Source organism: Acipenser ruthenus, chromosome 25 (assembly GCF_902713425.1).
Source record: "Acipenser ruthenus chromosome 25, fAciRut3.2 maternal haplotype, whole genome shotgun sequence".
Taxonomy (NCBI): Eukaryota; Metazoa; Chordata; class Actinopteri; order Acipenseriformes; family Acipenseridae; genus Acipenser; species Acipenser ruthenus.
The window spans coordinates 16,531,618-16,558,350 of NC_081213.1; the positions used below are offsets into that span (position 1 = coordinate 16,531,618).

A 26,733-nucleotide genomic window follows, 5' to 3' on the forward strand; every position below is an offset into this window, starting at 1 on the left:
TTTGCTCCTTCCCGTTCCCAAGATGGTTGTGGTTGACCCATAATTTTCGCAGACGGTCATCAAGTATGCAATAACGTTATCAACGGAGCATGTTCATTCTCATCCTGCAATTTCCTACACATCTGCAGCCATTGTGGAGAAGCTCACACTCGAGTAGTATGCCCCCCAGAGACCTTCAGCCCCAAAACGTAAACCTCCCGATTCAAATGTTCCCTTGTGACTGGTAATTTCACTCTACCTCAATAAGAGAGACACATGCACTAAACGTGACCTTCTGTCTCTCCATGGTTGACTGCCTCCTTCTACTTTTGGATTGACATCTTTTCACTAATGCTTCTCCCTCTCGTGGTTTTGGAGGGTACTTCAGGGGGCCTAAAGAATTTGAATCCATATCCTATTCCGATCCGTCCTCCGCATTGTACAAAATGTATCCAGTTGCTGTAGCCATATTTCTTTGGGGTTCTTCCTGAGCCAAAAAAATAAATTCTATTCATTCAGATAATTTAGCAACAGTCAAAATCATTAACAAAGGTCGTTCCTCCTCTTTACCTATCATGAACATTTTCACCTGGCACCTGGCTATCAGTTTGCCATCAATTCATATTTGCCATCAATTCATATAAGACCAGATCATATTCCAGGCTACATGAACCAAATTGCTGACGCTCTTTCTCGTTTTCAATCTCAGAAATTCTGACTCTACGTTCCAGAAGCGGATCAACGTCCATTGCTGGTTCCTCCCTTTTCAGACCTGACATTCCTGTAAATCTCTATCCTCTTATTATTCAAGTACAGGTAACAGCCCTCCTTAGCATCTCACCTAGGACCATTCAAACATACCGGTCAGCTTTGAATGGTTTCAGAACCTTCCATTCAACATTCCATTTCCTTCATTTTCTGTTATAGTGACATCACTTTTTTTAACCTACCTTCATTTGCTCTGCTCAGTAATTAAAATCTATTCTGCAGCATTGGGACTCGCTTGGATCTTTTGGGGGTCTCCTGCCTCGTCCAGATGGCCAGGTGGTGGACCCTCAAACCAAGCAGTTCTGATGGCAAATTGTTCATCGTATAATCATCAGTAAACCGTTTCCTTCAACGGGATGGTCCTAGAATCGTATTTTCTTTAAGTTTGTCCCTGTTGCATTAATAAACAAGTACTGTCAAATATTTTTACACAACAGAGTAGAAAGGTGGCCTGAAGATTTACACATTTTTGGATAAACTGGGGTTCCTCTGTCCAGCAGGGCGGACACTCAGCATTGTGGGGTGGACCAGATCAGCAAACGGTTCTTGTTAAGCACAGCTAAAAATACCTATTAGGCGAGCCCAGTGGTCAAGAGGCCAAACATTGTATCAATACAACATTGTTGTTTCTATGTATTACATTGTATTTAACAATCTGTTCGATAAAATGATGTTCTGCTAAATAATGAATCGTTTAGGTACACACAGACTGAGATTCAGCATTCCTGGGGAATGGAAGGACCCCAAAGCCTAGTTTGATATTTAAATGCATTTTGTATATTTGCAAAAACCTAGACCTGTAACAGAACACATGTATGCTGGCATAGCAGATTGAGTAGTTTTAATCACATGGCATTGAAAAAAAAAAGGTAACATCATATGTTCACAGTATAACAGGTCTTATAACAGTCTTTAAAAGCAGGTCTTTGAAATATAAATAAATACCTTTCGTGTTCAGCTGATATGAAAGCCTCTTTCTCTCTGGGCTATGTTATTAGTTAATATTGAAATCCATGGCCGTTCTGTGAATTTTGTATTTTTTTATAAAAGATAATTTACATGGTGCATTTCTCTAAGGTCAATGCCACTGTCTCATTCCATTACATGTGTCCCGCCCCCTCGGAACTGAAACTGCAGAAGCCCTTGCTTTATTTAATAAATTGCCTGCCAAGGTTGGCCCATCTGAGTTTTTAATACCTCTTTCACCCAGTTGGGTTCTGCCTTAATCTAATTTTACCCTCCAAGGTCTGAGGTATGTCATCCTTGACTAATTAGGGGGGCAACAACATTTTCACAGTTCGCTCTTCCTTTACAAACTACTGCCTGCCTCTGTATCTGAGTTCTAACATCCGCTTCACATGGATATTTCCTAGGGTTTCATTACTTGGTTTCACGAGCTGCATTCACAATGCATTAACTTGGCAGGGTTCTTCGTACATAATAACATAATAAATCACACACCTTTCAAAGTAACAGCTTGATTCTGAGCAGTTTCTCTATTGAAACCTCAGAAGCCTGTGAATTTGAAATGTGTAAATTAATTGAATTTGGTTTATTTTGTTGAAATCCAGTGTGATTAACTAACGTAGCAACTGACCAGGTTTCTTATTGATGGGTGGGAGTTGGGAAGAAAGAATGTTTTTATGCAAGGAGCAAGTTCTAAAGCATCCCAGACACAAATATAAAAGTTTTCAACCCAGTAAACAGAAAATGAATGAATTCTCGTCAACTAGATTGTTTGTTGGATATCTTTGCACTGGCCACAATGAAGTCAAGCTGTGTCTTAGCAGGTTAGAAACTAAGGATACATTAAATGTTATCGCAATGTTATTGCTAATGATGCCACCAGGATTTTATGAAACAAGTCAGCTATAAATGAATGTACTAAAACATGAGTGCTTTGACAGTATTTTGTGCACCCCTGAAAAATACACACAGAATGGATCCCTACTCATGATTATTTAAAGATGGTTTTGATGGATAAAACAGTTTCATGCATATCAAAGGCAGGGCCCTACAGTATATGAGGTTGAGACGGTAAATGAGCTACCTCTGAGAGAAGGTTATTGTGCATCTAATTCCAAGCCCTAGAACAGAGGCCTCCAATCACAGCCCTGGAGGGCCAGTCCACTCCAGGTTAGACAGGTTAACTACTTCAGGGTCTGGATGGAAGTTTCATTGGTTGAATTAAACAATTTAAAACAGGGTTGGAACAAAGACCAGGAGTGGAAGAGTCAACTTTTGCCACCCCTGCCCTAGAACATTCTCTAGTGTAGGTAAAGATTGCAGTGCTTTAGCCTGACTTCATATTACATGTTCGGGGGGGCGGGCGGGGGGAGAGTGTGTCATTCCTCTTGAATAAAAACCAGTGGGCGTCAGACTATAGAATTTGTTACCTCCCTGTGGATTACCTTGTCACTAAACCGTATCTCATTTGCAAACCCAGTTTGAGGAAAGCTTTGTCATTTTGTCGTCTTTGAAAAGGCCAAGTCACAATGTTTTGAATGGCTTTGGCATACCAATAATGTCAAAATACCTTTAAACTCCACTGGGAATCACGCATGTTTTATTCTGCTATTTGATTTGTTATCTGGAGTGTGAAATGTACCAAATACGTCTATTTTTAAAAAGAAAACCTAGTTAAGGATTCTTTAAAAAGACTAAGAAGGTTTGGCTCAAAATATAGGACAGTCCCTCACTAGACAAGCTTGGTAAAAATGAAAGGTGCCCAAATGAATATCATCAGTAAATCCTTGAGGATTACAGACAATATAAGCATTCGGTTCATGTTGTCAAAACCTCGCTCCCTTTTAATAAATGAGCTTGGCAGCCACCATAATCACCAATGAACGCTAAATACCGAAGCCACGCTGTCATGAAGGGATCGGAAATGCTTTTCAAAGATAATTATTCATTAAAATTTCAGACTATAATTAGCATCTTTAGCTTTAGCCGCATGTATGGCTAGGAAGCTACCGATTATCCTTCATTAACTAATGCTGGAAAGAACCGCCATAAAACAATACCAAAGCATATGATCTGGGCCCATTAGAGAATCTAAATGCAAATCATTCATTAGTTTATTAATACTCTGATTTTTTACAGGATTACAAAGCAAAGATACTCACTGGACACTACAGAGCCTTTAATAAGCACAAGAAAAGGAGGACTCCGAACAAATATATCATATATGCTAATTAGTGTTGGGGAGTAACATGTTACATGTAACGCATTACTGTAGTCTGATTAAATTTTGCAGTTCCTTTTCACACAGGTGACTAAACGTGGTAACATGTTAAATTTTGATGTTAAAAATAAGGTAACAGTAGTTACTTTTATTAGTTACATTTAAAAAAAAGGAATATGGCTAAGGCAGGACATGGGAATCAGAAGTTAAACCTTATAGGTCACATGACCGCGTCTTGCTAGAACTTTGCTGGATGCTTTAGCACCGCCTCCTCCGGCATCCCAATCAAAGTGACCCTGGGATTCTTCGTCTTGCCCATCTCCCCCTCTCCTCAACATGAGCCAAGTGTCATTGCATCAGGAAGTGTACCACAGCAGCCATCCTGAAGCCAATGGCAGGTCTCTGCAGGTGTGTGCTTTTATGCTGCTCTTAATTACTCACTTCTACAATGGTTTGCACCTTGTAAGAAGAGGTGTAAAGTTTTTGGAGGGTCAGCAATTGCCTAAATGCAAGGCAAAATCCTTACATCACATTATAATGTTTGCGCCCGCTTAGTATCCAGATCCCGCCCAATTCCATGCTCTTTTCTTCATTTGAATGCATTTCAATATAATCTTTTTTGGATTAATGATGGCAAAATGCTAATTTGATAGCAGGTGCAGAACGCCAGGTGAACACCATTCTTTACATACGTCGCATTATGGGGGTTTTACACCCGCAAATCACTTTGCTCATATCCTTACATCTACCCATCTGTGTGAAGAAGGGTCTCCTATCCTCTATCCTGTCCTCTGGTTCTGGTTTCTGTACTGCACTTAAAGTATTGGCTCGGGTTAACCATGTGTGGCAGTCTGGCTCGCAGTGGTGAGGTTGATGATGTCACGGACCAGGAAGTAACTCAAACCAAAACAGTGGATGGGCGGGTGAAGCTGAATGCAATTGCATTCAGCGTATTTAATAAACAAACAAAAGATTTTCACAAAACACAAAAAAAAAGGGCACAAGGGCCAAACGAATAAACAAACAAACAAGTAAGTGTCGTGCTGGCTAATCCAGCACGTTTTAGCAATTGTTTTTTTAAATGTTGCTCGCTCTCTCCGCTCCCCGTACTCTCCTCTGTACACCCAAACTCAAGTGCAGAGAGCTGCAGGTTTATATACTCTGGCCGAGGGATTAACTAGTTGTTAATTATCTTATTATCCCTCGGCCAGAGTCTGCATGCGTTTGGTAAGGATGCATGACTGTCAGCTAGTTAAATAATCAGTAGCTGATCAGCCATGCATCCTCACGCTGTTTTTAAATATAACAATAAAAGACGTGGCGCTTTTACCCGCGCCGCAAACAAAAATACAAATAATAATACATAGGGGCGGGACACTCCGCCACACCATGTCAAATCCTTTTAAGATTTTAAAGACTTCTAATTCTTCTTTGTTCCAGGCTAAATAGATTTAGTTCGTTCAGCCTCTCCTCATAGCTCATTCCTTTAAGTCCACTGTCTGCATTCTTTCACTTCATTCTGCTCTGTAGTTTTTTAGGCAAAATGGTTTCTATCCACTTTCATTCTCATTTCTATCCAGATCTCACAATACATGCATTATTAATAAGAGAAAGGAAGGTTTCTAAATGGAAACCAGAGCTCCCCTGGCCTGAGGCACGTACTGTATTATCTCACACAGGGTTGTGGAGGCACCAGAGTGAACACTGTAGAGTTTTACATGTAGCTAGAGAATGGTTATTCAATATTGATACAACTTTAACACAAGCTAAAGAAGGTATCAGTCTGCAGAATGTAAAAAGTACTATAAATTAAATATTTTTTTAATATGACATTGCCCATGTGTATTTTCCCTCAAAGACAAGTAACTATTAAATGTTAAGAAATATTCAACACAGGGACTGTTTTTGTTTTAATACTGAATTTAATTAGGGCTTGACTATATGAAACCCCTTATTTCAAGGCTGTTCATATATTTCATATAAAATCATTCAATAATATTAAAATGATTAATTAAAGAATGTTGTTGGCTTGGAAACAGGGATGAGAGGAGTCCTTTCCTTGAGAAAGCAATTTTTTTCTTATAGGAAAACATTGGCACAGAAAAATGTTTCAAGTAAAAAAAGATTTTGATGAAATGATGCTCCTGCCTCGACAATATCAGAACCTCCGGAATAGTCTAGACTTCTCATCTATTTAAAAGCTGTTTCTCATTTCTTCTTGAGCCTTGTAATCTGGTCTTCTGCCAACATTACCATTTCAGCACAGTAACTCATTGCACATTGTGGCAAAGTGCCCCGCCCCTGTGTGCATTTGTGTGATCTGTGTTGTATGTTGGATGTTGCGTGTGTTAATGTCGGTGTATAGATTGGTACACGGGATATAAACGGGTCTGTGTTTCACGTGTATTTAAAAAGTGTATATTTGTATTTAGGCACGAGGAGAGCACAAATCACTTCACGTGCTGGTTAAATGTAATATGCGAGCACGGGGTTGCACAGAATTAATTCACGTGCTGGGATTCAAGTGAATAATTAATTAGTAATTGAATCCCAGCACAATAGTATATATAGACGCACATTTCTGTCAGTCGGGGTTGGGTGTTCGGAAGAGGAGAACGGGTGAGAGAGAGAGAGGAGAGTTAAAGCAGTAAAAACGTAAACGTAAAGTGTTTATTCTCACCGTGTCTGTTTGTCTGTCCGTGCACCGTTTGTTTAGTGTTAGTCCGTTTTGTATGTCTGTTTATTTTGGCGCAAGTGCCGTGTCCCCTGTTTTGTGTACCGTTTAAAACCTTTTTATTTGTTAATAAACGCTGAGTGCAGCCATTGCACTCAGCTCATCACCATCACCGTCTCTGTGTATTCCTTTTCTGGTCTGACGCCACCCACTCTGGCCGTCTTTGTGACACGTGGTGTCATCGTGGGATAGCCGCGCCTCCAAGCGTCAGACCAGGAGGGGTTTTGTTTAAAAAAAATATATATATATATATATATATATATATATATAATGGCAGAAGACGCCATCAAACTGCGGGGCTGGTTCCTGGAGAATGCTGGGCTGGAGGCCCAGTCTCTGCCCATAGTCGTCCGGGTCCTGTGGATGATGGACAGTGAGAGATGGGAGGCATATCAGCAGGAACACACCCCAAACACCTTGGAGGAGGGTGTGGAGTTTGTCCTCAACTACCTGGAGGCAACCATAAATGGAACAGCAGCCCAGGTAGCAGGACCACCAGCAGAGGAGTACCTGCTGTCCCCATCTCCACCAGCAGAGGGTGAGTACCTGCTGTCCCCATCTCCACCAGCAGAGGGTGAGTACCTGCTGTCCCCATCTCCACCAGCAGAGGGTGAGTACCTGCTGTCCCCATCTCCACCAGCAGAGGGTGAATGCCTGCTGGTTTTGCCTCCACAGCCCAAATGGGAGGAGCCTGAGCATCCACAGCCCAAATGGGAGGAGCCCAAGCGGAAGGAGCCCGAATGTCCTACGCCTGAGTGGGAGGAGCCCGAATGTCCTACGCCTGAGTGGGAGGAGCCCGAACGTCCTACGCCTGAGTGGGAGGAGCCCGAACGTCCTACGCCTAAGTGGGAGGAGCCCGAACGTCCTACGCCTGAGTGGGAGGAGCCTGAACGTCCTACGCCTGAGTGGGAGGAGCCCGAACGTCCTACGCCTGAGTGGGGGGAGCCCGAACGTCCACAGCCCAACAGGGAGGAGTCGGGGCGTCCACAGCCCAACAGGGAGGAGTCGGGGCGTCCACAGCCCAACAGGGAGGAGTCGGGGCGTCCACAGCCCAACAGGGAGGAGTCGGGGCGTCCACAGCCCAACAGGGAGGAGTCGGGGCGTCCACAGCCCAAAAGGGAGGAGTCGGTGCGTCCACAGCCCAAAGGGAGGCAAGTCGGGGCTTCCACAGCCCTGGGACCCAAGCCACCAGCAGAGGGAAAATGCCTGCTGGTTCAGCCCCAAGAGCCAGAAGGGGAGGAGTTACAGGCTCAACCCCCTGAAAATTTTTGGGGGGGAGAAGGGCAGGATGCTGGTGTCCCCCAGCAGCCTCTCGCTATGCTGCTGAAGGCAGCACGGCGTGCACATGCCCAGCCGCCACAGCAGAGGGAGCCAGCACCGCCAGGAGCAGAGGAGCTGGAGCTGCCTCTACCTCCACCACCTCCAGGAGCAGAGGAGCAGGAGCTGCCTCTGCCTCCACCACCTCCAGGAGCAGAGGAGCAGGAGCTGCCTCTGCCTCCGCCACCACCACCGCAAGGAGCAGAGGAGCTGGAGCTGCCTCTGCCTCCACCACCTCCAGGAGCAGAGGAGCAGGAGCTGCCTCTGCCTCCGCCACCACCACCGCAAGGAGCAGAGGAGCAGGAGCTGCCTCTGCCTCCGCCACCACCACCTCCAGGAGCAGAGGAGCAGGAGCTGCCTCTGCCTCCGCCACCACCACCGCAAGGAGCAGAGGAGCTGCCTCTGCCTCCGCCACCACCACCGCAAGGAGCAGAGGAGCAGGAGCTGCCTCTGCCTCCGCCACCACCACCTCCAGGAGCAGAGGAGCAGGAGCTGCCTCTGCCTCCGCCACCACCACCGCAAGGAGCAGAGGAGCTGGAGCTGCCTCTGCCTCCACCACCGCCAGGAGCAGAGGAGCTGGAGCTGCCTCTGCCTCCACCACCGCCAGGAGCAGAGGAGCTGGAGCTGCCTCTGCCTCCACCACCGCCCGGAGCAGAGGAGCAGGAGCTGCCTCTGCTGCCCGTACCTCCACAGGGAGTACGGTGGCCGGAGCCCCAGAAAGGGGAGCTGCCGGCCACGAAGAAGGGGGAGGAGGTCTGGAGACCACTTTCCCCAGCAGCAGTTTCGCTGCAGGAGTTCTTGTGGCCGGAGCCCCACAGGAGGGAGCTGCCGGCTACGAAGAAGGGGGAGGTCGGGGGACCACCTGCCCCCGCAGCTTTTTCGCTGCAGGACGGGACCAACAGGCTGTCAGCCGTGCCACTACCGGCAGGGGTGCTGACAGCATTGCCAGCCAAGGGCCCACTGAAGCCTCCCTTCCCAGCCCGAGACTTTGTTCTGGACTGCTGGGTTTTTAAGGGGGGAGGTGGCCGTTGAGGCCATGTGTGCTGCGCACAAGGGGGGGTATATGTGGCAAAGTGCCCCGCCCCTGTGTGCATTTGTGTGATCTGTGTTGTATGTTGGATGTTGCGTGTGTTAATGTCGGTGTATAGATTGGTACACGGGATATAAACGGGTCTGTGTTTCACGTGTATTTAAAAAGTGTATATTTGTATTTAGGCACGAGGAGAGCACAAATCACTTCACGTGCTGGTTAAATGTAATATGCGAGCACGGGGTTGCACAGAATTAATTCACGTGCTGGGATTCAAGTGAATAATTAATTAGTAATTGAATCCCAGCACAATAGTATATATAGACGCACATTTCTGTCAGTCGGGGTTGGGTGTTCGGAAGAGGAGAACGGGTGAGAGAGAGAGAGGAGAGTTAAAGCAGTAAAAACGTAAACGTAAAGTGTTTATTCTCACCGTGTCTGTTTGTCTGTCCGTGCACCGTTTGTTTAGTGTTAGTCCGTTTTGTATGTCTGTTTATTTTGGCGCAAGTGCCGTGTCCCCTGTTTTGTGTACCGTTTAAAACCTTTTTATTTGTTAATAAACGCTGAGTGCAGCCATTGCACTCAGCTCATCACCATCACCGTCTCTGTGTATTCCTTTTCTGGTCTGACGCCACCCACTCTGGCCGTCTTTGTGACACACATTCATTGCAGTAGAGAAGGGTATTAGAATGTAATAATGTACACGTATGGTTATCTGAAGTGCTCCTTATCAGAATCTAATTAAACCTGCACCCTGCTTCTTTTCCTGGTCTTTTGTTTACAGACGTAGATACCAAATCGAAGTCACAAGCAATTCATTGTTGTTCAGCACACAGCTAAACAAGATATGTCCTTGTTACCAAAGTTAAATTTGGATTATTCAGCCATTTATTCGAAAAAAAACCTTCCTGGTATTGATTTACCAGTCTGTCACAAAGACGGCCGGAGTGGGTGGTGTCAGCGTGATCGCGCTCAGCATTTAATAATTAACAGACAGAACAGAAAATAAAAGGTTTTAACAGAAACACAAAACAGGACACGGCACTGGTAGCCAAAATAAACAGGTAGACAAAACGGACAGACACTAACAAACAGGGACGAACAAACACGGTGAGAAACACTTATTATTATTCTTCTTCTTCTTGTTATTATTTTTACCTCCTCTCTCTCCCGTTCTTTCGCCCTGAACACCCAACCCCGACTGAATGCTACGTGTCTCTATATATACTGTCGTGCTGGGATTCAATTACTAATTAATTATTCACTTGAATCCCAGCACGTGAATTAATTCTGTGCAACCCCGTGCTCACATATTACATTTAACCAGCACGTGAAGTGATTTGTGCCCTCCTCGTGCCTAAATACAAATCTACACTTTTTTAAATACACGTGAAACACAGACCCGTTTATATCCCGTGTACCAATGACTATACACCAACATTAACACACGCACGCAACATACAACACATAATAAGCACACAGGGGCGGGGCACATTGCCACACAGTCATACATACTTTGTAATTCAAATGAACTGGCGGCAAAGAAATTTATTAATTATGACAGCCAAGTCTTGATTATTAAAATTAGTGTGCTATTCCTGGCATTATCTCCCTGATTTAAACCCAGATGAGGAGGAAAGTAGTTGTACTCAAAAACAGTTAATTTGGCTCTGTTTATCAAAGGGATAGTAGACAGATTCTTAGAATATTTCCATGTTGCATTTCTTACCAAAAATGATGCTGATAAGGATCTTCAATTCACCTTTAGCGAGAGACAGGCCATTTCAAATCAATGCAGCTTTGTTTACTGCATCCGCCCCATCCCACACAAAAGGAATCCTTTTTCAATTTTCTTACGGCCTGGTGACAATTCGGTATGGTCAATGAAATATAATTTGATTCAGCCATACTTAACCTTCCCATGGAAAGACATGCATGCCAATAAGAGAGGGAAGCAATGTCATTGTATTAAGTAAGTAGCTTCTAAGTACCTTTGCATTTTTATGATGTTTGCAATCATTCTGAGTGGTTCTTTTTGCAATTAAGGTGTTCTGACCTCAGTTCAGGAGCAGTTCCAGTTGCCTGCCCATAAACCTATGTAACCCTGGCTAGATCAGCTTCAATACAAGTAAGCGCCAGCTATTGAACAGATACAAAGGCTAGATCAGCATCATTATAGAAGCACCATCTATTGAACAGATACAAAGGCTAGATCAGCCAAAGTGTTCTTATAGAAGGTAGAGCCACAGCATCCAGCGAACAGTTACTAAGAATCAAGTTTCTTTTCTGTATCGCTGACATGCACAACTGTACACTAGAAGGTTCAGAATTTTACTTTGATAAAGAAAGGATAATGGCAACATGAGAGATAGATAGATACGTTAAGGTTCATGTGTAGATTTACCAGCTCATATATACACAAATGATCTGGTTAGTTGGCCTTACAAGTTCCATACATGGATAAGGGTATTTATTCTTGCTTAACTTTTAAAACTCAGCTCCATTCGTTTCGGTGCACTGAACTTTAAATGCATATTACTCAGTGCTTTCCAATGACTTATTCAGAGTTGTATGCGGTCTTCCTAGCTGGGGCTATGATCGCCTGAAGGTAAGCCACTCATCATGCGACAGAGCTCACATGCATAGAGTCGATTGCTCCGACGGAAAGGGACAGTATCGTTGGAAAGCTTAGAATCTCCGCATCCCAGCAATACCTGCATATGTAGTTCAGAGAGAGAGAGAGAGAAAGAGAGAGAGAGAGAGAGCTTGCTAGAGAAGCTACAGACCAGAGAGAGAGACAGACAGACATTTGTAATCGGCAAGAGTCACGATAAAATGTACACCAGTAGCACTGTAGCCTGATTGGAATTCTGTATGCAAAACCCAGCTAATCCCCTATACACTGCAGAACACTATGGGAATAAACAGACTTATTATAAAGGCCAGTGCTTATCTCCAGCTTCTGATGCTAAGCCTCTTGCCATCGGAGATCAGCTTAGCTTCTCAATCAATGCAGATTCTCATTAGAGTCAAAGCAAATTTGAAAGAGAATAATATGCAGGCTGGGAAACAGGTCGCTGTATTTGTGATGGTTGTGTGCACTTTGGGTGCTTTTGAATTTAGTGCATCACCAGGAGAGCTGGTTTCAAATCATAATGCGTTTCTTCAATTGCACAGCATAAAAACAGCCCTCAAACTGATCCCCTAGCACCGTTTACTATTCCTGTTTACTACCCTCAATGAAATTGCTTAGGCAAGATATTAAAATATTGAATACTGCTATCTTTAACAATGCATTTACTGCAAGTACAGCCCAATGCTAAGTTAAGGCACAAAACTCTAAAGATTGTAACAAGTAGTTATAAACTTAATTTTTAAATTTTTAGTCTAATCACTCAGCTAATCCTAGGAAAGATTACATATGGGACTGAAATGTTGGGATTAAAAGGGCTTTCATAGAGTAGCCTACCTAATATTACAATTACCTAACGTATATAACATGTATCAACTGGAAGGAAGCAAAATATTGGAATATATAGACGATAACATTGCTTTTTTAAGGAAGGATGTTTATGTTTATATTGAAAGCATATCAATTTGCTACTGGAGTATCTAATTTACAATGACAGCAAACCATTTGTACACTGCAGTTTTCTGTCAGAAGCCACCATCAAATCAATCAAAAACAACAAACCATTTTGCATAATCAGAGCAGTCCCTGGAATACAGATGCTTGTATAGCAGCTTCTAAAAAGCTGCTAATGAGGATGCACACCGAAGGGAAATCGAAAGAGGGTAAAAAAAGAACGGGCCACCGACATCTAAAGATCTTTCATCTTTGAAGTCTCAAAAACAATACCATCATTTGACCAGATATTACAGCCATGTGGTGCGCAGGGGGAGTCATACAGGGGAGCGCAGGTTCGCAATCAGGTTGTGCAAAGTCAACGGTCTTTGAATGGGGATTCCAGAGGCAGCGATGCATTAGCTCCGATGTTCCCGTGGGTTAGGTAGGCAAACTTAGCAGAGATAGTTTCTCCTCATTGCGCGACAGTGGACACTACTGGCCAGGTGCCTGGTGAGCTCAGATGGACACCTGCAGGGCTGGCCTTTGTCCTCCAGAGGCCGCTAGCTCGCTGACATCTGTTAGAGTTTCTATGTGCAAAGAGGCAACTGGCTTGGTCGTGGGATCAGAGGCCACCCACTGATGTTTAGTTGTCCCAAGCTGTGCAAGAATTGGCTGCAGTGAGGGAGTGTAATTGGGGACAAAATTGGGGGTAAAATAATTGTGTACTCCAAATTAAAAAAATGAAAAAGGATACATGTAGCTGCATTAGTATAAATACATTTGGGACAAGCTTAGTCTATGAAAGGGTAGTGAGTTGGCTTTTTCTGTCCTGTCAGCTACAGTCTGTGCCATTCCTCAAAGGGCTAAAGACATTTCTTTCCCATTTTCCAGTGACATAATGTCAACATGTAGCGAAAGCCTTCCTAATATCCTACAAATCAAAGCACAATGATAGGGGACTTGGTTTCAAACAGAAGCAGCCATGCAAGCCTGTACTCCAAGAATGTGACACATCCCTCTCTGAAAAAGCATGTAGCTTCCCCTCTTTGCAATTACAGTTAATTTGCATGTCATGAGGGATCTGCAATGGGAGTAAATGGACCGTGAGGATTGTTATGTTTTGTAAAGTAAATGGCACTCTTCTCACAATGCGACACTTTAATTAAAAAAAAAAAACTATTCCTACATTTGAATGCATCGTGCTGGTAGATACAGTCTGTAAAATGTTTGCTTTTTGAAGCTCTCTGTTTTCTAGTGTCTTGAAGTGCTCTGTGCACGATAGAGGGTGGTGTATATTTTACAATGGCAACAGGATTGTGTCCTTGTTACAATCCACCCCTGCGGCTACATGTTCCTTTTCTCTTACTATTTTAAATGAATTGCATGTGTAGCCTATTAAAGTCATCAATTAAATTAGAGAATGAGTAATTTGTCTTTTTTGACAATTTTCCAAGTATAACAAATTGAATCCTATTTTTGCGATTTGTTGTGAGACAACTAGGAGGTTGAGCAATCAGAGAACAGCTTCCGCGCACGGTGTCCACCAGCGTAGTATCCAATTATAAAGATACAGAGATGAAAGATAATATATGGGTGTCCATTTTGAAAGAACTGGATAACCATGGTATGTTTATTGACATACATGTTGATGAAATACCATCAGAGAAATCAAAGCATACGACATGGTTTATTTAGATTTCCAGAAAGCTTTTGACAAAGTCCCACATAAAAGATTAATTCTCAAACTGAACGCAGTAGGGATTCAAGGAAATGCATGCACATGGATTAGGGAGTGGTTAACAGGTAGAAAACAGAAAGTACTGATTAGAGGAGAAACCTCAAAATGGAGTGAGGTAACCAGTGGTGTACCACATGGATCAGTATTAGGTCCTCTGCTATTCCTAATCTACATTAATGATTTAGATTCTGGTATAGTAAGCAAACTCGTTAAATTTGCAGACGACACAAAAATAGGAGGAGTGGCAAACACTGTTGAAGCAGCAAAGGTCATTAAAAATGATCTAGACAGCATTCAGAATTGGGCAGACACATGGCAAATGAAATTTAATAGAGAAAAGTGTAAAGTATTGCATGCGGGCAATAAAAATGTGCATTATAAATATCATATTTGAGATAGTGAAATTGAAGAAGGGAACTATGAAAAAGACCTAAGAGTTTATGTTGACTCAGAAATGTCTTCATCTAGACAATGTGGGGAAGCTATAAAAAAGGCTAACAAGATGCTCGGATATATTGTGAGAAGTGTTGAATTTAAATCAAGGGAAGTAATGTTAAAACTCTACAATGCATTAGTAAGACCTCACCTAGAATATTGTGTTCAGTTCTGGTCACCTCGTTACAAAAAGGATATTGCTGCTCTAGAAAGAGTGCAACGAAGAGCAACCAGAATTATCCCGGGTTTAAAAGGCATGTCGTATGTAGACAGGCTAAAAGAATTGAATCTATTCAGTCTTGAACAAGAAGACTACGCGGCGATCTGATTCAAACATTCAAAATCCTAAAAGGTATAGACAATGTCAACCCAGGGGACTTCTTTGACCTGAAAAAAGAAACAAGGATCAGGGGTCACAAATGGAGATTAGATAAAGGGGCATTCAGAACAGAAAATAGGAGGCACTTTTTTACACAGAGAATTGTGAGGGTCTGGAACCAACTCCCCAGTAATGTTGTTGAAGCTGACACCCTGGGATCCTTCAAGAAGCTGCTTGATGAGATTCTGGGATCAATAAGCTACTAACAACCAAACAAGCAAGATGGGCTGAATGGCCTCCTCTCGTTTGTAAACTTTCTTATGTTCTTATGTTCTTATATGTATCAGTCTTGATCACAGTTTTGTCAATAGCATTTTTTTTATAGATCTGGCAGTTTACAGATCTGTCACATCACGTCTGTCGCTTCTGGTGTGTATGGTCATGTCGCTGCGAAAGTATCTTGTCGCCCGATGAAGAATTGCATTACGTCTGGTGTGTAGCGGCCTTACACATGTAACTGCAGGAAAAACTATATTCATCCAATAAAATAGCCATTCACTCATTAAAACATCTCTGGTGTATACTGTTATGATCGAGGTGTCTGTCAACTAGGGCTGTGCAGAGGAGCAATGACATACTAGTAAAAATATACCGGATTCTGCCGGTCTGAACGATCACCCCACCCAAAATTTTAACTGAAAGTCACATTTTCACTATTAATTTCCGGTTTTTAATAACGCAAACAATGCCCGAGGGAAAGTATTGCGGCTCACTTGAATAAAAAAATAATAATAATTGCCTAGAAGTGGTTGCTCTATGCATTGAATGATTCAGTGTTAGGGTTATCTTCAGTTCAGATAACGAAGATGTGGGGTTTGGCAGTTTTGGATCATATGATACAGACTCCGCAGTTTGATTGATTACACTTTCCTGTTACGCTATAAACCGTATTTGATTTTTTTTTTGTACTGAACATTTTAATGTTCTAGTGCTACTTTGGATGTTAATTTATTATTTCATGTTACGTTTTCTTAATTGCATAGACTGTGTTCATCACCTGCAACATTAAGGCACATTTTGACAGGATGTAAGGAGGGTTTACTTGGCGCCATGACCAGGTCCTGCGATGTTTGGCCTTAGCATTGGAAGACGAGCGTAATATGACCAGTAAGTTCCAATAAGTTGCCACCAGTTCCATCAAAGCATTACACACAAAAGACAATATTCCTTTGTCCAGGAGAGCAACCACCAAAAAAGGTGTTAAAACCAAGCCTCACCCAGGACAACTGGAAGCTGCTAGAGACAATGCTGGCAGATGTTGGTCAACGTCTTATTTTTCCACCTGAGACTGCCACCACTAACCTTTGACCAGACATTGTCTTGTGGTCTGGATCAGCACGCCTTGTTCACCTGGTAGAGTTAACAGTGCCATGGGAGGATGCTGTAGATGAGGCGTATGAGAGGAAGAAACCGGTATGCTCAACTAGCTGCTGAAGCGGAACAGCGAGGATGGAGAGTCCGGGTTTACCCAGTGGAGGTGGGTTGTCGAGGATTTGTGGCACACCCTACAACCCGATTTCTCAGAGATGTCAGGTTCAGTGGTCAAGAGTTGCGTCACACAGTGAAGAAATTATCTGAAGCAGCAGAGAGAAGCAGCAACTGGCTGTGGTTGAGACGGAAAGATTCTGGCTGGGGATCTCAAGCACAATAGAAAGAAAGAAACGCTGATGTACAGGTAAGTAAGCTGGGCTGAGTTGAGTGGGGGACGGAGGGGGGGTGATGCTGGGACGCCAGAATCACTGTCGAGCCCTCTTGAGGTGTCGTGGGCTAGTCAACGAAACACAGAGTATGGAAGGTGCCCACTTGAAGACCCCAGAGATGTACCCTGCTTAGCTCAATCCAGACAGTTGTCATGCTGATGCACTGGGAAGACTGCACTGTGGTTGATCCCCGGAGCCAGCATCGCAGCCGTTGTGTGTGCTGATGCGCTCAGGAGGCAAAATAAGCTGATCCCTGGAGCCAGCATTACACTTCAGCCATCAGGCAGAAGGATATCTACATCATCAAAAGGAAAGAAACGCAAATGGATGGAGACACAGATGGATCACATTAGTTTACTGTAAAGCTACGACTCAGTTGGTGCTTATCTTGGCGAGCATGATATTTTATACTTCTACTCTCATGTAATGGAAATCATGTAAAGCCCTTTATTTTAGTGGACCAAAAATGTCATGTGTTTACATATTTTTTAAACGTAGACTTTTATTTTAGAGTTTTTCACTTACAAATGTGGTTCATGATGTAGGTTTGCACTGGACACTGCAGCTTTAAAGTTTAATGTTTGTTTTGTGAAAAGGTTTGAAATAACAAAGCAGTGGACATACTGCAGCAGGCTTGAATTGTATTTCAATAGTCATTAAATATGCCACTGCATTCTTTATCATGACTGTGTGCTGTGCTCAAAATGAACACCATTTGCAGCTATTTCTTTTTTTTAAATGAATACATTCCACATGACAGCTCAGCAGGTCTGTGTTGAAATGTTCCTGGAGGGAGCCGTGGCCATTCCCCAAGGACTAGCGCCCCCACTTCCACCACAGAGGTTGGAGGAGGTGAAATGCAGAAGGGAATCAACTTGAAAACACCACAAACTCAATTCTGATCAAACGCTACTCCCTGTTGGAGGCTCCAGGAGCTGACACTTGTTATTGTCCTTGTAACAGGGTAACGTCAGTAATGAGACTCAGAGGCTTGGAGCTGCAGTTCAGCGCTGTTGCACACTTTCAATAACAAATACAAATAACAAAATAACAGCCACAAGGTCCAAAACAAAAAGTTCAAACAAAACACAACAAAAACCGTCCAGGCTGGGTCAACCTTCACTGAACTTTGTAAACTAAACAGCAACACACAGATCAAAATAAACACTCACCTACTCCATCTCCCCACAAAGGATTTCTGGTTGTTTTTTTTCATAGGTGGCCAGTCCCCAATTAGCACCATTTAGCATTAATTGGAAAATGGCCACACCTGTGATTGCTGACAGAGATCCAAATTAACCCCCATCCCTGCCAAACCTATATTCCCAACACCCACACACTTTTTACATTTAGGGCTTTCGCCCAGCCACAGTGCTCTATGAGAAAAGAAAAAAAGAACAAACAAATACTGTAGTAAACAGATCCAGAGTCACTTTTTGATCAAGGGCACAATCGAGCTGTCACCCCCCAAAAAATTATTAAACTTTCTACCTGGGGAGTTTCAGTGCATTTTGAGTGGTTTAACAGGTCAAAGTAATTACTTTTAATAAAATGCCATTTCATACATTTTGATATTCACAAACCTGTTCTAGACTGTTGTTGTTTCTTTTATAGTTGAGTATGATGCGTATGAATTTATTTAATTCTCAAAGAAGACATTAAAATACATTCTTAGTGACTCATAAGTAAGCCTTTCTCTTGCTCATCACAGTAACGACATCACAGTTTTCTAAGTCTGGAAGGGAGGGAGGGCACGGTAAATGCAGACAGGCAGTCGTTAGTGCAACCTGCTTCCCTGCCGCTGTCTTCAGTGTTGATACAGCATGTCAGTAAACAACCAGGGAAATCAGCTATGAATACCTCCTACCGGGAGCGAGGGGACAGGGAGAGAAAAACATCATGCATCAGGCTGAGGTCAGGACAAGCACCCCGGAGCAGCACACATCTCACACTCTGTGAAACAAACTGTTTATACCTGCCCATGCGCAGCAAAGCACCATTATTCATACGTTTGAATGCCATCATGATGCCATTATAAGAACATACAGTAAGTACATTTACAAACGAGAGGAGGCCATTCACTCCACCAATGCTTGTCAAGTTCCTAGCAGCTGATTGACCTCAAAACGTTGCCAAGTTGAGTCTTAAAGGATCCAAGTGATTCAGCATCAACAACATGAGTAGGTAACCCATTCCTCAAGATCACCACTCTGTGTGAAAAAGTGTCTCCTTCCCTCTGTCCTATTTCCATTTAGTTTCCAACTGTATCCTCTGGTCCTGGTCTTTGTGTTGGTCTTAAAGTATTGCTTAGGATTAACTTTGTCCTTTTAAGATTTTAAAGACTTCAATCAAGTCTTTGTTCTCGGCTAAATAGATTCAGTTCTTTCAACCTATCTTCATAGCTCATTCCTTTAAGCCCTTGGATTAGTCTGATTGCTCTTCCAGAGCTTGATGAAACCCTAGTGGTATTGGTTCAAATACTCCCTCCAAAAATGTCACAAATGTTAAGTCAGCTGTGGGTCAAACAGGATTAATAAATGAATTTGTAGCATCAACCGACTACAGATTAATATGCAAACAGTACAAGACTGCCAGAAAATATAAACCTTATTTTGAGGATGTATTAAAAGATGTAATCCCTATGGTTTCTGTTTTTCTTCCCTTTATCAGCTCCATTTCTTTTTCCACCACGCCTCATATCATGCAGGAGATGTACCAGCTGACTGTCGAAGTGCAAATGTGCTCCCATATATAAAAAGACAAAACCAGGAAACTACAGACCGGTTAGCTTTAACTCCATAACATGTAAAAAAAAAAAAAAGCCCACCTAGCTTCAGAAAAGGACGGTCCTGTCTGACAAACCTCTTTGAAGAAGTTACTGCAAGGAAGGATACAAAACAGTGTATGATATAAAAACCTTTCCAAAAAGCCTTTTGACAAAGTGGCACACGAAAGACAAAATGAGTGTGAATACAAAAAAGTACATGGAAACGGAGACGACTTGTAAGAGAAGACACCTCTAATTAGGGGCATGTACTCAGGGGGGCGCTACATAAGAACATAAGAACATAAGAAAGTTTACAAACGAGAGGAGGCCATTCAGCCCATCTTGCTCGTTTGGTTGTTAGTAGCTTATTGATCCCAGAATCTCATCAAGCAGCTTCTTGAAGGATCCCAGGGTGTCAGCTTCAACAACATTACTGGGGAGTTGGTTCCAGACCCTCACAATTCTCTGTGTAAAAAAGTGCCTCCTATTTTCTGTTCTGAATGCCCCTTTATCTAATCTCCATTTATGACCCCTGGTCCTTTTTTCTTTTTTCAGGTCAAAGAAGTCCCCCGGGTTGACATTGTCTATACCTTTTAGGATTTTGAATGTTTGAATCAGATCGCCGCGTAGTCTTCTTTGTTCAAGACTGAATATATTCAATTCTTTTAGCCTGTCTGCATACGACATGCCTTTTAAACCCGGGTTAATTCTGGTTGCTCTTCTTTGCACTCTTTCTAGAGCAGCAATATCCTTTTTGTAACGAGGTGACCAGAACTGAACACAATATTCTAGGTGAGGTGACATCAATGACTTAGATCAATACAAATCAAAGGAGGTTATGATAGGTTTGTACAATGCAATGGTGAGACCGCACTTAGAATACTGCGTTCAGTTCTGGTCACCACATTACCAAAAGGACATGGTGTCTCTGGTGAAGAGCAACCAGACTAATCCTATATACATTGATAAAAAAAAAAGCTTGGCTGTAAAGGTGTTAAGTAAAATGAAGTGTAGATTTTTAGAACAGAATTCCACTGTGAGTTTGAAATATTAGTGGACACACTGATTTACATTTTTAAAGATAATTAAAGATAATTGTTCCAGGTGTCACGACTGACAATACGCACACACTGAGAGGGCAATATATTGAACAGTCTGCTATTTGTCTTCCCAAACAGCCTACAATTTGCATTTCGTTACCGCTTCTGTCAAGCATTAACAAAATTCTCTACGACTGAAAACACTTCAGCTGGCGGTGTGACTGCAAAGTGACTGTAGCAACACAGGAGCCTGAAGTCAACCCTAATAATCCTCGAACTGGAAAAGCACAGATAAGTGACAACGTGAGTGAGCCACACCAACCACCCTTGTAGAGGGTAAGGGTGTAATTCAGTCGTCATGCCTTTCCATTAATTGGCCTTTTCTTTTAAAACCTACTGCAAAGGTGGCAGTTGAGCCAAATTGTGTGGTGTTTTTACCTCAAATGGATTAGTCCACTTTAAGTGGATACCTCATACAGATACAAACCATACCTCAATGGGTGAAGGACAAGGGCTTTGACCCGTTGCTAAACCTTATGCAATATATAGTATATTTACCATAACACGTGGGCAGGGATGCTCTTTGTTATTGACAAATATGTTTAGTTGTCATTAAACAAATACATGTGTATATGAATGAGATATATATGTATTCAATTTGACCTTCTTCTTGACCACAAATATAGTATTTGAGGTCTACTTTATACAGTATCCTACTTTACAAAAGTAATATCAGTATAAATCTAATCTATCTGTGCAACTCCTCCACTCACTTACCAATGGCTCTTTTTCATATCACTATAAATGATGTCCATGGGTAAGATGATTCGCGTGACCTTATGACTGGGACACCAACTGAATATGGAAATGTAGGATTTAAATACGACGCTGTGTGGTCCAGTGGTTAAAGAAAAGGGCTTGTAACCAGGAGGTCCCCGGTTTAAATCCCGGCTCACTCACTGTGTAACCCTGAGCAAGTCACTTAACCTCCTTGTGCTCCGTCTTTCGGGTGAGATGTTGTTGAGTGACTCTGTATCTCATGTATAGTTCACACACCCTAGTCTCTGTAAGTCACCTTGGATAAAGGCGTCTGCTAAATAAACAAATAATAAATAAATATGTGCATGGAAAAAAGTGGTCCATTTTTCCTCACTAATTGCTACAAAAAATACTTATTCCATTATGTTTTATGATGGAAAATGTGAGACCTACGGAATGATGGTAATGCTTGAGAGCTAAAGATTTACTGGAATTATTTCATTAGCTTTATGTCCTTCATTTTATTAGTAAGCTAAGAAAGGGTTAAACACTGCCCTAGCAATACCCTGACAAAGAATATATACCACAGCTAATTGCCTGCTTTGAGAGCTTTACAGCTGGTTATGAGTACCTTGCCAAGTGTGGAATTAATGCACTTTCTGGCAGATTCTCAAAGCAGAGATTAAGAAAAGGGTTACTTTTCAGCACTTCTGTCTAATTTCCAAGCTGTTTCATCACTTGACCTCCTACTGTATAACTCGAGCAAGAGGTAAATCAATTTAGTTGGACCTATTAAAGTTTTCTCTCCAAGTATTCCCAAGGTGAATTTGTGAAACACACTGTATTTCTTATACAGTTGTATTCTTATTCGGTTTATTTGATTGCTTCATCTTGGAGGTGTTGGGCAATCCAATGTTAAGTCCTCCTTAGTGAAAGTGGATTAACCCCCTGGCAGTATCCCACTGCGCCTTAGCTGTTCAAACATGCCTGTCACATTTTTCACTTTCCAGCCATTTCAATTACCTCGGTTTAGCTTGCCTGAGAGAAGCCATTTCAGCTTATTCTACTCGGAGGGAGCTGCACAGCTAGGGACCTGGGTAAAAACCTGGAACATCTGACACAGAAATGGCTGGACCCTCGAGATATAAAATTGTCCTTTTTCTCAGTCCCGGAGCATGAAACACGTTTCTGTTCAGGGAACTAAGCATGCATACTTTGTAATCTCAACCACCAGTTAAAAGAGTCTTTTTAGACTCGCTGCAGCTAACCACAAACATACAAGAGCAATATATATTCGGTGACCCTGACATTGAGCTACTACAACAAATCATAGGTTTAAACTTAAATTTGGATTCCTTTTTGCACATTGGATACAGGGGAGTGCTTGTTGCTATGGAGACCATACTTAAAGTTTTTATTATATAAGGTTTATAGGCAAATTAACTACTGTGACTAGAAACCATGTCAGAATGTATTACAAAATGTATGAAACCATATATAGGATGTCAATATTTTATAAAATAAATTCTAATATTTTGAAAATAATATCTCATATATGAAAGGTGGCCATTGACAGTATATGTCCCATATATTTCACAATCCATTTCAGAATTTTACAGAAACAAATGAACTTGTTTATTGTATTACAGCCTAATTACATGCCTTGTCATTACAGTACAGTGGCCAATGTCAAGTAACCATTTAGAATGATGGCAAACATGATAAGCCTTCTATAATGTATACAGGAATAAACACATACTGCATTTGTAGTTATATTTGCTTTAAATCTGGCACTGCTACCGTAAATATTTGACCAAGATTCTTGGCTTTATTAGTACTGTAGTAGTAAAAAGTTAATAACTTTGCAGTACTAAAAGTACTTTTTTGTAAGTGATTTATCTTGGAATTAGACCAAATTGGTGGTAATCTTCTGTTGGCTGCCCGATGTGACACAATTACAAGAAAAATGCACAACAAATGACAAGATTAAAACGTAAATGTAACAAGCAGTGCCAGAGTTTTATGAAAGCAGAGGGACTGTGGTGATTAACTGAGGTGATTCATTGAAACAATTTAATGTGATGATGTGATGGGTTGTTTTTACCAAGCTAGCATTTGCTTTGGTAATAATTATTGAGAGGTATTCTCAAAACTGATATACAGTAACAGCTGATTCTTATTAGTGCTGTGTTTAAATCCTTCTTGCACCAGATGGTTCCAGCAGCTCTGATTTCCCACACCAGGGGTATTTTTAGAAGAGGGTTCATGCTGGTAGGTGCTGGAGGTGGGAGTCAACAGGGGAGTCCCTACACCCCCCACCCCTTAAATAAATAAATCTTTAAAACGTTCTGAGAATTATAACCCATGCAGCACCAGTGGAAATGTTCAAGAAAGCTGGTCTGGAACCAGTTAAAGGAATAGGTAACCATGCTTGCCAGTTTAAGCATGGTGAATCACTGCTAACCAGGAAAATATGGTCAACCCAGTATAAGCATTGGAAAGCATAGCTAACTGCAAAATCACCATGTACATATACAGAACAGCATGTAGCCACTCTTCTCTCAGTGAAATGGACTGGCAAACCCTGCTGATAGTCCCAGCAACTCCCAGGGAGCTGGAGTTGGGAATTGGACGTTTGTTACACAGCTGGTCTGTAAGACCCGACACTCTGGGAAATCTAGGTTCGGATCCCACTCCAGTCAGAAGCTATATAAATGAGGTGTTCCTGACCGAGCCTCCAGTGGATATTTATCATCATTAAACAGAATTCAGCACAAACGTCAGTCTGACAGGCAGTGTGCAGGTCAGGATTGAGGCGGTGCGCATGCCACTATAAGGAGAAGTTCTCATAACAACTGCCAGATCTGTCCCTCACTTTTAATGAGCGCAGGCTGACAGCAGCCAGATACACACCAGAGTATAGACAGTAAAGCTCACCAACATGTATTTATGCTGTTTCTTCTTGAACAAGCAAACCCAGAATTACAGTCTCTTAAACCAGCATGACCACATGAAAGTTATCACAAATCAAGCCATGGAGTTGCTCACCCAGCTCTGTGTCATACACCTCGACGGTGCTGACGAAGTGAGGGCGCGAGTAGAAGTTGTGGGGTCCCGGCTGCTGGAGCCCCCCCAGGCTGAAGAAAGTCTTGTCCGCCATGGCACAGCTGGCGAAGGCACGCCGACTCGGGATGCTGGGAAAGCGGGTCCAGCTTTTCACTTCCAGGTCAAAGGCTTCGAATGCAGTCACAGGGAGTTTCCCTTGTCTTCCACCTGAGAAGTCAACCGCAAAAAGAGCTGGATATTAACAGTTTACTATTAATGTATCTTTGTACAAGAGGAATATTGATGCTAAAATGATTCATAGGGCAGCAAATCAAGGTCAAGGTCACTGGTCATTTTTTTTCCATGGTGCGCATATAACTGCAAAACTGTCTGTAATATGAGACACCAAACATGACTATGAATGTACAAAAAATACCACATTGGTATTATGTGGTATTTCGAAACAAATATCTTTTAAACTACTGTAGTACCAGATATCATGTTTTAAAATTAAAATACATGTGTGCTATATTGTGCTCCTTTGAAAACTGCACATTTGAGACCTATATAATGAATGGGTGTGCAAGGTGGTGAAAATGTATGGAACTATTTTGTTCCACTGAAGTGCAGGGCACATAACCTGACCCAAGCTGACAGGCATCAGACAGCATGAAAGCATATGGAATTTAAGCATGCTGTGTGTGAGATACAAAGGCTCATTTTAATGGTATCTGACACCACTGTAACTGTATAGAGAGAATTACTCTCGACTCACAGGATGCCGATGAATGTAGTGCAGAGCTGCAGCAGTCCTTTGTTGGTGTTTCTGAATCAAAAATGATTTTGCATACCTGCCATTCTATAGGTATGAACCGCAACAGCAAAACCTATTTATCATTCCCCTCAGGTGTAGTCAAGGAGTCTCAAAATATAAATGTACTTTGTTTGTTCTTTATGGAAAAACATTACAAGCATTACCCCCTGTAGGTGGGAAACAGGCAAGTCCCCAGGTGAAGTCGATGAAATCCTTCTGCTTTGAATAGTTGCACTTAACTATCACACAGCTTGACCACATCATGTGTACTATTTGTATCCTGCAACGTATTCAATGTGCTGGCCAGTCAGTATCTACCGTACCAAGTACGTCTGCAACATGATGTCACTATCAAAACCTCTTCTCTGACCAGGTACCATGAAAAATGCATGCAAGGGCTTGAAATCAGTTCTTTCTGAGTGGCGGAAGCTACTTAGTAAGCGTCAAGTGTGAAGGACACAAGAGGCAGGTGTTAAATCTCAGACTGAGGGAGTGTGACAGGGTTTTTACTTCATTATTATTTGCTTTTGTGTAAAAAGAATGTATTTTACCCCCTAAAATGTAAAATGAATGTTAAATAGTTTTTTAACGACCTCATTTTCTGTTTGGGCCCTCGTAGTCATGTGACTAGGTGGGTGTGTATATGAACAGGCAGTATCCTGCTGCAAAAGGGAGGAGTCACTTGCCAAATAAGTCTGTTTGTTTTATTGATGTTTTTTTTTTTTTTACTTCGTTTTAAATGTGACTTATTTTATGTTCACTTGTTCTGTGAAAGGTGAAGCAGTAGGACTAGTTCCCACCTGATCAAATAAAGACTTTTTTTTTCCCAACAGAAAATTGTCTTGGTGCCAGCCAGTGCCTACAGGGGGGAAGCAATGCTGTCAATTAATGATACGATCATGGAACTACTGAAGGCAGGTGAAGGGATTTATCAATAGGAATTATGCACAAATGTGATGCATAAAGGTGATCTTCGACGTGTGTGTAACATCTGGTATCAGTTTGGACTGGAGATGGCAGATGGAGGTAGCGGTAGGGAGCCCCAGTTTGAGATTTGAATGAATGAAGGATTTTACAGCCTGCTTTGGGGTATAGATGGAAACGTAGCCATTTATAACTGCAGATGACATGTGTTTCAACTGTAAAAGGATTACAGTTAAAAAAAACAAACTTGAATTTGTATGTTCCAATCTGCATGCATTTGCATAATGCACTTCTGAAGGTTTATACACACAAATTAGTGGACTCTGATTCAATATTTCTTTTTAAATATGATTTTTATATAAATATTAACAATAACAAGAGCTAGATAAATTACAAAGCCATGGAACAGAAGATTCAGTTCTTCACATTCCAAATATTGGCACTAAAATATTTTGCCATATGGAGCTATATAGTGTGAAAATGTCACATGTACTGCACTCCTACAAATGCACTCCTTCTGCCTAAGTGGAAATAGGAACGCTACAGGCC

General features: G+C 42.1%; 1 protein-coding gene across 1 annotated transcript in view; it reads right to left on the reverse strand.

Annotated features, from left to right (window-relative positions):
* The window catches only part of LOC117411874 (kelch domain-containing protein 8B-like), an 87,175-nt gene that overhangs the window by 20,024 nt on the left and 40,418 nt on the right, over window positions 1-26,733 (reverse strand). Inside the window, exon 4 of the mRNA XM_059000165.1 lies at window positions 24,450-24,674. Coding sequence (XP_058856148.1) covers window positions 24,450-24,674 — 225 coding nt within the window. The remainder of the gene's footprint in view (window positions 1-24,449; window positions 24,675-26,733) is intronic.